Source organism: Geospiza fortis, unplaced genomic scaffold (assembly GCF_000277835.1).
Source record: "Geospiza fortis unplaced genomic scaffold, GeoFor_1.0 scaffold102, whole genome shotgun sequence".
Classification (NCBI taxonomy): domain Eukaryota; kingdom Metazoa; phylum Chordata; class Aves; order Passeriformes; family Thraupidae; genus Geospiza; species Geospiza fortis.
Window position 1 is genome coordinate 510,814 of NW_005054373.1, and position 16,446 is coordinate 527,259.

At 46.7% G+C, this 16,446-nt stretch overlaps 1 protein-coding gene across 2 annotated transcripts in view; it reads left to right on the forward strand.

The window, feature by feature from the left end:
- The window catches only part of CRISPLD2 (cysteine rich secretory protein LCCL domain containing 2), a 30,245-nt gene that overhangs the window by 4,832 nt on the left and 8,967 nt on the right, over window positions 1-16,446 (forward strand). The window contains exons 2-13 of one of the 2 annotated variants that reach the window (XM_005424764.2): window positions 104-417; window positions 5,732-5,850; window positions 7,989-8,121; window positions 8,220-8,335; window positions 9,635-9,735; window positions 10,395-10,553; window positions 11,866-11,926; window positions 12,659-12,725; window positions 13,686-13,816; window positions 13,960-14,003; window positions 14,915-14,987; window positions 15,642-15,717. In XM_005424764.2, the coding sequence (XP_005424821.1) occupies window positions 175-417; window positions 5,732-5,850; window positions 7,989-8,121; window positions 8,220-8,335; window positions 9,635-9,735; window positions 10,395-10,553; window positions 11,866-11,926; window positions 12,659-12,725; window positions 13,686-13,816; window positions 13,960-14,003; window positions 14,915-14,987; window positions 15,642-15,717 (1,323 nt within the window). In that variant the 5' untranslated portion in view covers window positions 104-174. The remainder of the gene's footprint in view (window positions 1-103; window positions 418-5,731; window positions 5,851-7,988; window positions 8,122-8,219; window positions 8,336-9,634; window positions 9,736-10,394; window positions 10,554-11,865; window positions 11,927-12,658; window positions 12,726-13,685; window positions 13,817-13,959; window positions 14,004-14,914; window positions 14,988-15,641; window positions 15,718-16,446) is intronic. The other variant, XM_031060164.1, reaches the window with a different exon arrangement.

Sequence of the window (16,446 nt, forward strand, 5' to 3'; positions counted from 1 at the left end):
CCCAAGCTCAAATCTGGGCTGCGTGACCTCATTGTTGGGGGGCAAATGCACTGGGAGCTCCTGTGGCACTGCTCTGACTTGCCTGTTTCTCCCCAAATTCCAGAGCTGCACTGAGCCACGGGAGTCCCTGCAGGAAAACCCAGCGTCACCTTCATCTCTGCTTCTGCTGGCAGCATGACCCCTGCCCTGCCCTGGATCATTCCTCTCGGATGTGTGCTGCTGCTGACAAAGACAGCCGAGTGCTTTATCTTGCCCAACTCGAGTCACCTGGAGAGCATCCTGAGCAAGTACCAGCATGGGGAAGCTCACTCCAGGTCCAAGAGAGCCATTTTGTTCTCAGACAGACAGGAGATACTGATGCTCCACAATAAACTGAGAGGTCAGGTGTATCCAGCGGCCTCTAACATGGAATACATGGTGAGTGTAGAGCCTGATACATCACTTTATTACTACTTTTATTTTTTTTCCCTAACTGTATTTAAATTTTCCTTGTGGTGCAAGAGGTGTAGCAAATTTCCTCTGAAGCAAGTTTTTCTCAAGAGGTTTCCTGAAGCCTTTGATTCCAGAGTGAAGGATGCTTTAGATCCCTGGCCTGTTTTGGTTGGAAGGGGCTGCTGATGGGTCATCCAGTCCATCCTCTGCATAGTTCCAGAAGTGGTTCCATTATTCATAAAGGAGCATCTGGCCCAGCCCTGGATGCATCTCCGGTGATGGCAATTCCCCAGCCTGCCTCAGCAGGTTCTTCCATTACCTTCAAATCATAAAAACAGCAATTTTCCCCCAGGGTTTAACCCCTGCTCTCCCTGTGAAAGCTTTCAGGCTGTTGTGGGGACACCACGGTCTGCTCAGGGGATCTTCTGGTGATTTTTGGGTTGCCAACCCAGTGCTGGATGTGGCACCAGCCCTCAGTCACACACTGATCACCTGAGCTCAGCAATGTGAGCCAAACCTCCACGATGCTCCTGGGAATCTGCACAGGCCCACAGGGAAACGGGGCCTGAGGAATGTGGCTCCATCTGCAAAGCTCTGGGAATAACTGGAAAGGTTTTGGGAGTTCCTGGGTGGATGGGTCGCTGCTGTTGGGTTTTGTAGTTCAGGAAACCAAAATAAAAGTTTGGTCAACGCATTCTCCCACTTCAGAGGGAGAAACTAAAAGTTGGAGGAGTATGAAATATGCCTTTGCCGTCAACAATTCACATGAATATTGTTTTTTCACCTGATGCCAGAGACCCTACTTTGAGCTATTTTTGCCATGCCATCAAAATATTACAGGGCCACAAAATGATGTAGGCAAATAATTACTTTTTGTGTGCCTTTTCCCAGTGTGCAAATATAGTTCTGATCAAAACTAGTCTGACTTCAGCCATGTGCCCCTGCTGAGGGATCAAATGATGGACGACTTGCTAAGACCGTGTTTAAAAGGGTGAAAGAAAAGTAAACTTAAATGGAATATAAAATTGTTGGCCAGCTGTGCTGAAGTGAGGGCTGCAGATGGAAAATCCTGCCTTCTGTGACTGCAGGGAGAAGGGGAACAGAAGGGAGGGCAGGGGAGGGGGAGGAAGGACAGCTGTCCCTCGGTCCATCCACACCGGCTGGGTTCTGCCAGAAATCCCTTGCCTTTCTAAGAACTGGGGATTGCATCCCTTTCTCAGCGTTATCCTGCAGGGAAGCACTGCCAGGAGAGGCCACTCGATGCATTTCCAGAGGGCAAACACAAAGCAGGAGCAAGCCCAAGGTGTTTAGGTTGGCTCTGGGGCTGGCCCGGCCGCTGTTTGCACTTCTGTGTTTGCCTTTGCTCTGGGAGCTTTTCTAGTGGTTTTCATGGGTGATGGAGGGCAAATGAAAGGGCCTTGTGTGCTCTGAAGAAAGGAGCTGAGTATGAGATGGTGCTGCTTGGAAGGGCTATAATCAGCCTTTCATGTGCTCGTGTTTACCCAGTAGGACTTGGAAACGCCAGGGATGTGCTGAACGGGAATTTCTCTTTAATCCTTTGTCCTGCAGAGGACATTTCTCATTTGGACTCGTTTAAGAGGATGGTCTGTCTGTAGAACCATAGATAAACTTTCCCCTTTCCCTTTGGTGCTGGAGTGGAGCGTCACTGGAGATGTGCTGGGATAATTTGTGGATGAGTGGGTAGAGCTTGTTCTTGCCCATCAACCTCCAACCACTCCCTTGTGAAAATCCTTTCTCCCAGCTCCATATCTGACGTATTTAAGTGGTCTAAAAGGGAAATGGGACCTAATATATTCCAGGAAAGGGCCATATTAAACTGCTACTGGATGAACTTCAGTTGTTGGACACTGTTAATGAGAAAGCAAGAGCACAGTGAGTCCTGTAACTTATCTGGAGATCAAAAGAATTTTTATATACATACGGGATAAAGGCAAAGTAGACTGAAAAATGAAGAAAGAAACGGTTTAGCTGCTGGGTCTGTGTAATTAATTGAAAGCTGGCACAGGTTTCAGTGCTAATGGAAAATGAGTGAGCAGGGCACAACTTCCTGACAAAGCTGGGCCAGTTCAAAATTACCTTAACCTCTCTACCAGCTCCATGACTGACACTTCCAGAGTGCATTTGGACTGTTGAACAGAGGTGGGTGGGTGCCAAGGCCAAAACAAACTCCTTGTTAACAGTCCCAGAGTGAAAAGGACAGAAGGGACTCAGAGGAAAAAGGACAAAATAGATCCCAAGGCATGGTGACCTTTTAAGATGGCTTAGTCAGATGCTTTCAGCAGTGATGAAAGGCAGAAATCTTTCCTCTTGCGGTGGCCCCAGAGACAGCTGGATAAAGCAAAATTGTTCTCAGTGCAGATTGCTGGAAGGAAAACAGTTTGTTTTCATGTATAAGGTATGCATCCTTCCTCTCAACTGTAGGGTGGTGGCTTTCCCTGTCAGGATGGGGTAGTGTTTCTGTGGGGGTTAGCAAAAAGCATCTCCAGACCTCTGCCAGGACATGTCAGCCCTGGAGCTTGATGCCACTTTTAGAAGGAAGCTGCCAGTACTGCAGAAAGTCTGGGCTGGGGAGGAAAATGAGTGAGTAACCTGATCACTGCAATTCAGGTGTCTGGCTTTGGGTTTGCAGGCTCCTCGGGCTGAGGGAGCAGACTCCTTGTGGGATGCATTATTAAATCTGGACCTACAAGTTGTGGTGGGATGTGTGTGTATGCCACGCATGTATTTTACACATACACTGTCCATTCCACTTTGAAAGGCCATCAGAAATTTGCAGGAGTAAAAAAAAAGAGAGTTCATGTGCTAACCCACTTGGAATCACCCACACCCAAAAAATTTTCAACCTCTGCTTCTGAAGGAGGCTGAGCACAGGCTCGTTGCCCCTCTGGCTTCAGTCATCTTCCTAGATACTGCTTTGAATATTGGCATAAAGACTTCTTGCAAGTATAGCTGGGAAAGTCTGAAATATCTTTTTTTTTTTTCCTCCCCCTCTATGTTTATTGCTCTGAAATAATTCCAGCCTCCTGACCGCATTCGCGTCTGAGAAGCAAGAGGCAAATAACTGCTCTAATTTAGATGGGATGGCTTTGTAATCTGATGCCTGCAGAAACGAGCTTCTCTCCTCATGCAGCAAAAAGTGCAGAGATGGAGCTCCCTCCCAATTACCTGTTAAGTGTCTTTTGTTCGAGTTCATTTATTTTATCCGCAGGCATCAAAGGGAGGTACAGCGCGAACGCTCGCATTAATTCCCATTTAATAGCCCATTGCTCAGGACGTCTCTGCATTAAATTAAGAAATTTGGAACATCTCCGCCTCCGGGGCTGCAGGGAATAGAGCTGGGTAGGAAGTCTGAGGAGCTGGGAGTGCAGAACATCTTGGGAGAGTTTCTGTGGCTTTTGTGCTGGATGGGAGGGCAGCTGCGGCCGGTGGCTGCTGAGCCCACAAAGTGGGAAACCACAAAAAGCCGTGTCTGCTGCAAGAGGCTGCCCGAGCAGAGGGCTGGGGATGTGTGGTGGGTCTGATCCCATCACTCCCAAAGAGCTGAGAAGGAAAATGGTTTTGTTCCCTGTGTCAGAGCTGTGTTCACACGAGGTTTTGCAGGCTGAATGTGCCGGGTCACTGCTGAGTCCAAAGCCAAGCTGGTGAGAGTGGGGCAGCTCTGGGATGCTGCTGGAATCTGGGTTGCTGAGAGTGCTTCATGATAAGCTGTTCTGCGAGCTCGGTGAGATGAGGTCATGTTTGCCTCACTGAGACAGTGGAGACACACCAAGCTCCAGGAGACACTGCATTTTCCCATTGCCTCACCCAGGGATGCACAGTCCTTCCCCATCCCAGCTACAACTGCCTGAGACTGTGTGCAGATATGCCCAGAGTGAACACTGGATGGTTTGTAAATGTGCTGGAGAGCCTGCATGCCCTGCAGCCCTCCAGGTCCTTTGAAATGTTGGAGATGAGAAGTTGCTTTTCTTCTGGAGGAGACAGGGCTTGGGTAGAGCAGCTGGTTGTGATGGTAAATGTCCAAAGAGGACAGTCTCGTGCTGGCATGCGGATGGGCTGGATGCACATTACAAGACCTCTCCTCTCTTTGGTTTTATTCGTAGGAATGTGTGGTAATATTTTAATCCCAACGAATTATCCTCTAAGGGCCGCTCTGAATAGAGCAGCTGTCAGTAATTACACAATGAATTCAGGGCACTGGCTGCTGGGCCCAGAGAGTCTGGCCTTTAGAACAAATGCTCTCCTGGGCAGCAGAGCCAGCAGAGCTGCTTTCCTGTTTGCCTTTGTGTCATGCTGGAGCTCTCCTTTGGCTCACAACCCTGTGATATTCGATGAGCAGTGATCTCACCCCAGCATCCTGCCCTCAGAAATGGGATTTGTCACTTCTAACGTGATGCCTGCTCCAGTGAGAGTGGAAAAAGCTTAAAAAACCCTGGGACCTTGCCACCTCTGATGTATTTGACTGGATCCACTGGTGGGCTCTCATTTATTCTGGAAGGAGAAGGGGAGCTGAGACTGAGAGCCTCAGACCCACAGTGCTTGATTATGATGTTGGATCAAAGATCTCCAGCTGTGTGGTGGTGGAGGTAGTGGAGCTCTCACTTGGTGGGAAAGCCTGGAGATATCCCAGCAGTAAAGAAAATGGATGAAAAATCATCCTGAAATACATCAAAGCACTGAGTGCATGTCAGAACTCCTGCAGGACCCAGAAATGTGTGTTATACTGGAGATCATGGCATCTTAGAAATATGTGTCATGTTGGAGGTCATGGAATCCCAGAAATGTGTGTCATGTTGGAGGTCATGGGATCCCAGAAATATGTGACATGTTGGAGATCATGGAATCCCAGAAATGTGTGTTATACTGGAGATCATGGGATCTCCAAGCTTGAATTTTAATTTTGAATTTTTTAAAACATATTAGGAGACCAACTGCCAAGAATATCTCGTGGTTTAGCGTGGATGGTCTGGATGTGTTCTTGAGGTCTTCCCACGTGGGTCTGTGTGTTTTCTGATGAGCTGAGTGAAGCATTTCCTCAGACGCATGGCATCAGCTGGGGAAAATCATCAACCCTGCAGTGCCCTGGACTTTCATGGCAGAGGAACATGCTGAGAAATGTGATTTTAGCACAGAAATGTGGTGGCTTCACCAGGACAGGCCAGAAATAGGGGGGTGGTCTGTACTTTAGTCTTTCTCCACTAACTGCCGTTGGTTTAATCTCCTGATCTAGCGAGTTTGAGATGCAAAACTGACCTGTTCTTTTCTCTCCCCACCCCTGCAGAGCTGGGATGAGGAGCTGGAAAGGTCAGCACACGCCTGGGCTCAGCAGTGCATCTGGGACCACGGGCCCAGCGACCTCATCAGGTCCATTGGGCAGAACCTGGCAGTTCACTGGGGCAGGTAAGGCTTGGGGCGCTCCAGGGTCATTGCAAAGGGTGATTTGTGGGCCCTCCTTTAGAGAGAGACAGCTGGAAATGTTTGCTCTGGTGCTTGGTGGAGCACTGGGGACATGGGAGAAAAGCTGGGGGTCATTAATTGTGATTAATTGTGATTAATTGTGATTAATTGTGATCAGTGGGATGGGTATCGTGGTAACTCCTGCAGCCACCTTCCACTGAGAGTTCCCAGCACTGATTTGGGCTCCTCCATCCATCTGGATCTGGGGGTAGCCCCTCTGTAACACACCTAAAGTCAATCCTTCTCCTTGAGGAGAACAGGTACAGAAGCCTGAACCCTTGCTCCTAAATCTGCTGTTTCAGGGGGGGTTCTGGCATCATGCAGCTGAAGGCCGAGTTTCGTCAGGAGCAATGGATTCAGCTCAGAATTTGTGTCTGGATCCAGTTCAGAATTTAATTCTCTCTTGCTGTGTTTTCCATAAATATTTATCTGGCTCCTGATTTTTCTGTACCGAAAACACTTTGTAGGTTTTTTTCCAATTCCTGGGACAAGTTGTTAAACTAGAGTCATTAACCCAGTTAGGAAAGCTGACATGAAGGCTTCCAAAGGTATTTTCCTCTCCATCTCAAGATGAAATTTGTTTATTGAAGTCCTTGGTTTTAAGCTTGCTATAAGTTAAACCTGCTTTGCACAGTAAACATTTTGTACTTGCTCAGAAGCCCTGAGCATTTTCCCCCCATTTCCTGGGTGGAAGTCCAGTTATCTTTGCTGTAAATCAGGTAGAACTTGGTGGAAAGCAAAGGAAATTTGCTGGTGTGAAATTAGCCGGATGTAAAAATCAGACCCATTTTAATGTTTGGCAAGTAGAGTGGTTAATTCATTGGAAATAAAGTCAAAAGATCCTGCTGTTCTTGGCTGTCCTACAAGTGCTCAGGATGGCCATGGGTTCCTGATGGAAGAAGATCCAATCTTGCTCCCTTTGAGGTCCCTGAGAGGAAAGAAAAATCAGATTTATCTCAGCTTTTTCAGGAACGGGCCACGACTTGATTGCCTCCATTTCCTCTCCTGTAAAATAGGATTCGGAAAGAATTTGCTTCATGACATCATGAGATGGATGTTTTTAAAATACTCCTAATGAGTGATTTTTAATGAAAAGCTGGCTGAAAGGATAAGCTCCAGTGGGTAATGATATCATCTGGATTTCTGGCAGCTTGCTCGGTGTGAGCTGTTGAAAGCAATCAGAAAGCAGTGGGTTTGGTACAGTTTGCAGATCACTGTGTGTGAAGTGAGTGTGAGTTTGTACAGGTAGTTTTGACACCATCTGTGCCCCCCAAACAGCACAAACGGCCTCAGACTGTGATATCTGAGGCAGAGATTACACACAGGGTACAGGGGGCTTGGTGCAGCGGAAAATTGCTGCCAAAAAAAGGCAGGATAGGAGTGCAGAGCACCAACTGCTCCACACCAGCTCCTGGTGGGATGTGGGTGAGGAAAAGCCCACTCACATTCAAAGTTCTTACAGTATTGGCTGTGAGTTAACTCCAGAGTTAGCAAATTTACCTCTGGTAAAATAGGTACCTGGTGGCTTTTGGTTTAAGATGTTTGGCAAAGCCTAATTTGTGTTTACTTTCAAAACACAACCTCCCGCCAGACTAGAAGTTATTTTGTAGTTGAGTGGAAAAGTGAGAGGGCATTTCAGGTCAGCAGCACTTGAGGATCATGTCAAACCTATAAATAATACAGAGTCAGGTCAGGCTGTGAATCTGAGGGAAAAATCATAGAAACACACAACAGTTTGGGTTGGAAGGGACCTCAAAGATCTTTCCAGTTCCAACTCTCCTGCCATGGGCAGGGACACCTTCCACTGTCCCAGGGTGCTCAAATGCTGTCCAACCTGGCCTTGGGCACTGCCAGGGGTCCAGGGGCAGCCACAGCTGCTCTGGGCCCCCCCACAGGAACAATTCCTTCCCAATATCCCATCTAACCTCTCATCTTTAACATTTTTAAAAACCTTTTTTTTTTTTTTGTTTTGTTTTGTTTTTTGTCTTTTTAGTTTTTTTTTTTCTTTTTTTTTTTTCCTTTTTATAATTTGAAAGCTTCTACCAGAACATCCTGACTCCAGCTGCCTTTTCCCCCCTCAGGTATCGATCTCCAGCCTTCCATGTGCAGTCCTGGTATGATGAGGTGAAAGATTACACATTCCCATACCCCCACGAGTGCAACCCGTGGTGCCCAGAGAGGTGTACAGGTGCCATGTGCACACATTACACACAGGTAAAGCACTCCAAGGGCTCTGTACCCACACTCCCCACGTCCCCCTTGCCTGGAATGGGGTAATTTCCTTATTTTCAATAACCACACTTCCCTTACAGATAGTCTGGGCCACCACCAACAGGATTGGCTGTGCTGTGAACGTCTGCAAGCAGATGAATGTGTGGGGAGAGATCTGGGAGAACGCTGTCTACCTGGTCTGCAACTACTCCCCCAAGTAAGGCAGGGCAGCTGGGCTCTCTCCAGCCCTCCCAAAACTGGCAGCTGGCTTCACTAGCTCTGGGGAAGAGATTTCAGGCAGTCTAGACTGGTGGTTGTGGCTTTAAATTTTTTTCTTTCGACAGCAGCACTGTGCTGGTTCAAAGCTACAGAGTGCTGCCTGGAAAACTGAATGAGAGGCTGGGGCCAGGCTGGAGCTTTGATGTGCCTGCCACGGGAAGGGAAAGGAGGAGCAGGAGATGGCCAGGATGGAGCTGGCTGCTGAGCAAGGCTTGCTCTCTGCTGTCACAGGGTGGGAAGGGATGGGGTGGTGGCGGATGCCAAAAAAACCCTGAAATAACTGCAGCAGTCAAGATTTCACCGGCTCGACGGTTTGATGAAATTTCAAAATGAAAATCGTATTTCTTGCCTACTACATCCAAGAGAAGTTTACTACCTGGCAATGGCAGTTAAGATTTTCTGGTTTAATGGCTAACAGGAGAAACATTCCCACTCCAAGCCCTTGGCAATTCAAAACTTCAAAACAAAACAAAATAGGGAAATCTCTGTATGCAAACAGAGTGGCTTGGGGAGCACCTGACTTCAGGGGATCACTGCAGAATAATGCAAAGGAAAAAGAAGTGTGGGGCTGCAGCTGTGTGTCCAGGCAGAGCTCTCTGGGTGGGTTCTCTAAGCCCCTCTCCCCAGGTCAGATGAGCACATTTTGCTCCTGGTTTGGGGGGATTTAACAACCTGCTGTTCCTGAGCATCTCCCACAGAGCCCCCTCAGCAGGCTGGGAGATTTACAAGCCATCCGTTCAGAGCTGCTGGATGGAAAAACACTCTATTTCTGCAGTTTCTGCTTAATCTCTTCTCTCTGGCACCGGTGCACATTGTCCTCATGTAGCCTTATAGGTGGAGACAGCTGAAAGAGCATAACCCAGGAGTTTATAGGCACAGCTTAACTCCAGCTCCTTCAACCTCCTCATCCCCTAAAACCTGCAGGACAGAAGGCCAAAATGGGCTGTTGTTTCTGGGGAGTTTCTTCAGCAAAATGCAGTAATCCATTGATTTATTTCTGTTTACATAAGACCCTGGTGTTGACATTGGAATGTAATATAAAAGCAATATGGCACACGATTTAGCAAACCCCTAAAAAATGTCATTTAAGAGATGGAACGAGGAGGAACATCTTTCCTACAAGGCTGGTTGTTTAGCCTTTATTTATTTGCTCTAGGCCAGGATGCTGGGTGTGGGTTTGGAGGCTTGGGAGGGTATTTGGGTGTCTGATGGGTGCTCATTCCTCCCGTGCTCCCAGGGGCAACTGGATTGGAGAAGCTCCGTACAAGACTGGCCGTCCCTGCTCCGAGTGCCCTCCGAGCTATGGGGGGAGCTGCCAGAACAATCTCTGCTACAAAGGTACCTGCTGGGGGCTTGGGCCACCTCTGGGGTGGGGGCCAAGGCTGGAGCAAACCTGTGGAAGCTTCTAATTGGAGCCAGCCACAGCTTCATGCCCTTCTTAATTAGCCATCTTCAATATTCCGATGTTGGGGAACGTGGGAAATCGTCAGCCACTGAAAGCAAGAATCCCAGAGAGGTGGGCTCTTTGAAAACAGAGGGATTCCCTAGAGACTTGCCCAAACTGAGGTTTATTTTGCTGCCACCATACATTTCTCATTTTTTATCTTGTGGGGTTTGAAGGAGGACCCCAGGGTGCAGGTGGGCTGCGGCAGGGAGAAGGAGGGGGATGCCCTGATGGAATATGAGCCCTTCAGGTAATTTGAGTTTTCCTCCAGAGGAAAGAACTCAGTGGGAAACAGAGGAAGGAATAACTGCACTTTTTTTTCACTAATTAGTGGGGATCCCTTCAAATCTTTATTGTGAGGTGCTGTAAATGCTGCTTCATGCGCAGAGGAGCAGGGGAGGGGTGTCCTGGCTGCCTGCAATGGGCATTTCTGATCTCCCAGCTGCTTAAAAGCAGATCCTTGTCCAACTAAACCATCCCCAGTGAACATGAACCTGACTTGCCCACCAGTGGGAGCACACTGTGATTATTTTGCATCCCCTTTTCTGCCAAGATCACCGTTATGAAGATCCCATCATTGCTGAGACAGACGAGACCAATGAGGTGGAGATCCCGCAGGTGGCGGAGCAGAAACCGGTGCAGTTCCACCTTCCAGAAAACAAACCCAGCAAAACCATCAAGGCCAAGAAAATCACCCCAGAATCCTACATGAGTAAGACACAGGCCTTTCTCTTTTTCTTTTTCTCTTTTTCTTTCTTTTTCCTATGGGTTTTGTAGCACCTCAGTGGGAAAAGCTGTGGGAAGTGATGAGGAGGCTCAGGGGACAAAGAAACTGGGAGGATGTTTGAGCGGAGGAAAGGTGATCTGTGTGAAAATTCACTGTGTGAACATTTCAGCTGCGCAGAAAGCTGGTAGAAGTGGTGAGCAAAGCTCTCAAAAACAACTTGTACCTTCTGCACATCGATCTGCAAAAATCCTGCGTTTGTTTCAGTCATTTCAGAGAATCCCACAATGGTTTGGTTTGGAAGGGACCTTAAACCCCATCCAGTCCCACCCCCTGCCATGGGCAGGGACAACTTCCACTATTCCAGATTGTTCCAAGCCCTGTCCAGCCTGGCCTTGGGCACTGCCAGGGATCCAGGGGCAGCCACAGCTGCTCTGGGAATTCCATCCCAGCCCCTCCCCACCATCCCAGCCAGGAATTCCTTCCCAATCTCCCATCCATCCCTGCCCTCTGGCAGTGGGAGCCATTCCCTGTGTCCTGTCCCTCCATCCTTGTCCCCAGTCCCTCTCCAGCTCTCCTGGAGCCCCTTTAGGGGCTCTGAGCTCTCCCTGGCGCTTCTCCTCTCCAGGTGAGCACCCCCAGCTCTCCCAGCCTGGCTCCAGCTCTCAGAGCATCCCCATGACCTCCTCTGACTGACTCCAGCAGTCCTGATCTCAATAAAATATCAATGTACCAAAAGTCCCCTCAATCAGCAATACATTTAGGAAATATTGGTTTTATTTCACCTTTAAGAAACTCTACACTCAGCGCTTACCCTTCTTCACAACTTTTCTGGGGTTTATGGCTTGTTTCCTCTGTATTTCTTGCTGGGGAATATTTCTGAAGTTGTTTGTGGAGCTGCTGGTGCTTCCTGGGTTGTTTTCCAACCGCTGTTAATTAAAAGACAATTTTTTTAAAGAAAACAAGGTGGGGCAAGCCAGAAGGCCCTTTTCAAGTTTATCAGCCAGCATCTGGAGAGTCTGTAATTAAAAGGAGAAGGAGAGCTCTGAGTGCAGACCTCGGGCTGTAAATCAAAGCCTTCAGCTGTCAGCGGCATCTTCCTTGCTGATATTCCACAGACACCTGTCTCAGGTGAAGGGCTAAAGAGGCACCGACTGCTCCAGGCTGGATGAAATCTGATTTTATCTTACTGCACCAAAGACCTCCAGGAAAGATGTGTTGCTCATTTCTGCAGCTCAAGAGCAGGCTGAGCAATTTCCTTTTTAAAAAAATGTATTTATTTGATTTTTTTCCTCCCTAGCACAAGTCATTACCTGTGAAACCAAGATGAGAGACAAATGCAGAGGCTCAACGTGCAACAGGTTGGGTTTTGTTGATACTTCTTGGAGTGCTGAGGGGAAAATTAAAGAAATATTTTATTAAATAAACTGAATATTTTATTATATATAAAGTAAATATTTTATTAAAAATTTAAAAATATTTATTAAAATTTTTATTGCTAAATATTTTAAATAAATATTTATGTTTTATTGCTAAATATTATTCAAACATAGGATAGGTTGCACTATATATTTTTTGTGACTCTCTAGGTAGATCTCTTTAGGAAAAGCCCCAAAACCCAACCAAAAAAATCCCCTAAATTTCTCTTATTTCAAGCCAAGCCTGGCAATAGGGTGATTTGGATAATTTTACTCAGCCATGATGACCCACAGTTTCAGGTGTCCAAAATAATTTAATAAATTTCAGCAGAGTCATTTTTCGAGCCTTTTTCATGCATTCCACTGCTGCCCAAGGCAGACCAATAATTCATGGCTTTTTCCCCCCCAGCCAGTCCAGAACTTCTGGTTAAGGTTTCTGCAGAGAACAGGACAGTTTATCACTTGGAGAAAAACCAAATCCACAGAGCCTAAATATTGGTCGGGCTCTTAAGGAGGGTGGAGCAACTGGTTTAAAAAAGTAGCTATTTTGCAATCTTGTTTTTAAAACAGGAGAACTACATGAAATGAATGGAATGCCCATTAAGCGAAATAGAGTCAAAGTCTGTTTTTCTTGAATTGTTTTTCGCCACCCTCAAAGATAAATATCTTTACTAGGTATTTGTGCCCAGCTGGCTGCTTGTACAGTAAGGGAAAGATCTTTGGAACATTTTATTATGAAAGTGTAAGTACCTTTTAATAGCTCCTGGATGTAATTTGTGGGAGGCAGTGGGAATGACAGAAATGGGAAGTGCCAGCCATTCTGCTGTAATTTGGCTTTTCGTACTCTCCAGTTGTGGTGCTGTAAAATGGTGCTAATAAAGATTATCTGTATTTTCCTCGTCTTGCTGTTGAAAAAAGGGACAGGCTCTGGGGAGGCAAAGTGGTTCCACATGTGATTTTGTGAGGAATTGTCCTTAATTGGACACCCATAGAAAGTGAGGGACGAGCACCAATAGGCAGCTCCTACACAGATCTCTTTGCTCCTGTCAACTGAACAGAAACTTTATATAAAAAACACTTCCATTTTGTAACTAAATAATATTTTGGGCTGATTTGCTTGATCTTAAACTAGCAAGATAATTTATAAATAAATCATAGCACCATTTTCCCGTCAAAACTGCTTTTTGGGGTGAAGGAAGTTGGAAGATTAAAGGGTTTTTTTGGGAAAAATCAGGTTTTCTTTCCCTGTTCCAACTGTTGGTGCGTGACTGCATCACCCCTGATGTGTCTTTGCCCTGGAAATTCTGTGATTGCAGACACCCAACCCCTCCAAGTGGCGTCAGCAGAAATATTTTGGGTTTGAATATTTTCTCGAGAGCTGGAAATATTTCAGACTGGTCGCTCACTTCCAACACTGCTTTTCCTCTAAATTGTATTTAAATGTATGGTTTTGTTATTAAAAAAAAAAAATCTTGCCATTCAACCAGGCAGTGCTTAAAATAATAGTAATAAAAGAATCTGTATTGGAAGAGGAAGATTTAACAACCAGATTCCAAAGCAGTGTACTCAGCTTATTTTCCACTTGGTGCTCTGGTGGTGGTTTCATTTCTCCTCTGTTTTTCACGTAGCAGTTGGGCAGCGTTGCTCTGTGAATGAGATTTATTTGATTTGATTCATTTCACATCTATTTATCTCTTGTCAGTCCTCCAGCATATGTCGTGCTGCAATCCACTATGGAATCCTGGACAACAAAGGAGGGCTGGTGGATATCACCAGGAAAGGGAGGACACCTGCTTTTGTGAAGTCCACCAGGAATGGTGTGGAGTCATTCAGGTACCGCCCTCACCAAAAACTCTTGGTATTACCTTTAAATACAAGCAAATATTCAGTCATTGTTGCTCTCATGTAGACATAGTGGTCCAAATAATTCTACTCTGCTTATTTTTTTAATATTTTTTTGTTTGCTTGTTTTACAGGAAAAGCAAACCTTCGAATGCATTCATGGTTTCCAAAGTCACAAGTAAGTTTTAAATGTTGAAGGGGGGAAAAAATATTGTTGCTGGGGTTTTATGGGGGACTTGAAAACATCATTCCTTTCAGGGCTCTTCTTCATTTTCAGTGGTTGTGTCAAATGGTTCTGAGCCACAGCCAAACCCTGGAGTGGTGGTCTAGGGTGATCAGAACCTCAGAGTGACAGCCCGCCCACCCTGGGCAATTCCACCACCAACCACCTCATTTTCCTGGGGGGAAGGTAGAGAAATAGGTGAAAATGGGCCAATTCCAGCAGCATCTCCTGTTGATGGATCATGGTGGGGTCCAGACTGCAGCTGCTGATAGTGAAGGGATGGGAGTTGAGCCATCCATCTTTAAAAGCTTCTGTCAATTGTCAACTCTTACAAAAACTGAAAAAAAAATCGTGGCTAATGTCCTAGTGCAGTAAGGTAATGAAAAACACAATACATGTGAAATTAGTTTCTAACACTGAGTCATCACATTTCTGATGGGCATACAAATAAACACTGCTCTGCTTTTTAAACAATTCCCACTTTCTGATTATCTTTGAAGAATTCCTCCAGTGCAGAACCATCCTTTTGATGAGATCCACCCGAGCCCCTCTCAGGGAGAGCTGTAGGTGTCAGGATATTTGGGCTCCACATCTGGAGCTGTAACAAACCCAAGTGTTGTGGATCAGCTGCCTGTCTCTTCTGAAAGCTGCGACCTTTTCAAGGCCACACTGTAGTGGCCTTAAGAATCTCCAGGATTCCTGCTGGAAAGCTGGTCAGCCCTATCCTGGGATCCTGCTGCTGGAGCAGCTTTTCTCTTGGTGCTCAAAGGTCCCACCTAATGCATTGTGTGGCTCTGACTTGCGTTTTCTGGAGCAGCCTGAGCTTTTGGGTCTAATAATTTGCCTTTCCACGTTTATCTTGGCAGCACAGACTCTGGATTGTTACACCACAGTAGCTGAGCTGTGCCACTTCAAAAAGCCAGCGAGCCACTGCCCAAGGTAACGCAAATTTGTTGGGTTAAAAACCTCTGTCCTAAGGGAGGGGCAGCTTAACAGAGGTGCTGGGGGCCCTGAATTTGAGGGCTGCTGGGAGAAGAGCTGATCATGCTGGTTGAACTGGAGGAGGGGGTTGGGGGTGGTGCGTTTCCTCCTGCCACCACGCTTTTCTCGGCATCACTGTAGAAAATTCACTTCATGTTTTTGGATGGCTTCAGTAACATATCAGCCAGGCTGCACAATCCTGTCCCAGCACACTCTCATGTGTGAGTGTGCAACTGCACACTCCTTGTCCTTTTGCTTCTGCATTTGCTGGGTTTTGGATGTGGTTTTCCTTTCCTCCTTAAAACACGGAAGAAGTTTGTTCTGGAAACTGTGCAGGAGTAAGTGACAGGGCAGGAGGGCACAAACACATGCAGAGATTTATGTGCAAAAATACAGGTAGTCCCCCTTGAAAGGTCATAAAAGAACAACCCCTCTTCTTCTGGTCCAAATCCTCTGCAGCAGCAACCAAATGTCATCTGAGGGGAGCGAATAATCAAATTCACTGTTGCCACCTGCAGACCAGATGCAGGCACTCGAAATCTCCCAGGAATGCAGCTGGCCTTTCTGTGCAGCCCTGCTCTGGAGAATCAATCTGAATTCATTGTTTTCCAGGATTTACTGCCCTGCCCACTGCAAGGACGAGCCGTCGTACTGGGCGCCCGTGTTTGGCACCAACGTCTACGCCGATGTGAGTCCAGACTTCTCCCTGCACATCCTGACTGCCCTGCCCCACAGCTGGGCTCACCCTGGGGTTCAGGGGGCAAACTCAAACTCTCTTGTGGTTATTCCATGTTGGGATGGGCAAAAGGGGGTGAAAGATGGGGTCAGCAGGCTTGGAGAACCCTTTTGGTCTCCATACACTGATTAATTTGGAAGGACTTGGATGTGTCACTCCACAACTCCTTGAGTTGGGTTTGGTGAGTTCTTCTACTCTCCAGCATTGACTCCTTCCTAAAGAATTGGTCATGGCCCTTGAGATTTGGTCACGTCCCTTAACCTCCCCAAGCCTTTGGGTTCTGGCTGTGACATAACGGTTGCATTTGTTTGAAGCATTTTGGGATTTGTAGGTGAGCACTAAAGGGCTTTTATTCCATCCTATCTCATGATAGAGTTGACAGAAAAAGACCTCTCTCTCCCCTTTCCTCCTCTTTCTGGGAGATGACAGCTTCTGAGCAGCCAGGACGGAGCTCAGAGCAGTGGAAAGAAAGAAAGTGTGTGAGCTGGTTTTATGGGCTTGTTTTTGTTCAAAGGGATGAGCAGAGACTTGATGCTAAAACTCAGCAGAGTCATTTTCTTGAAATCTCTTACCATTAGGCCTCTAAAAACTGGGTCTCAATGTTTTTCCATTTGTGGGTGTCTGGTTATTTTGGTTTTTTTCCTCATTTTCTGTTTTCCATCCAGCCTGTGTTCAGGAATG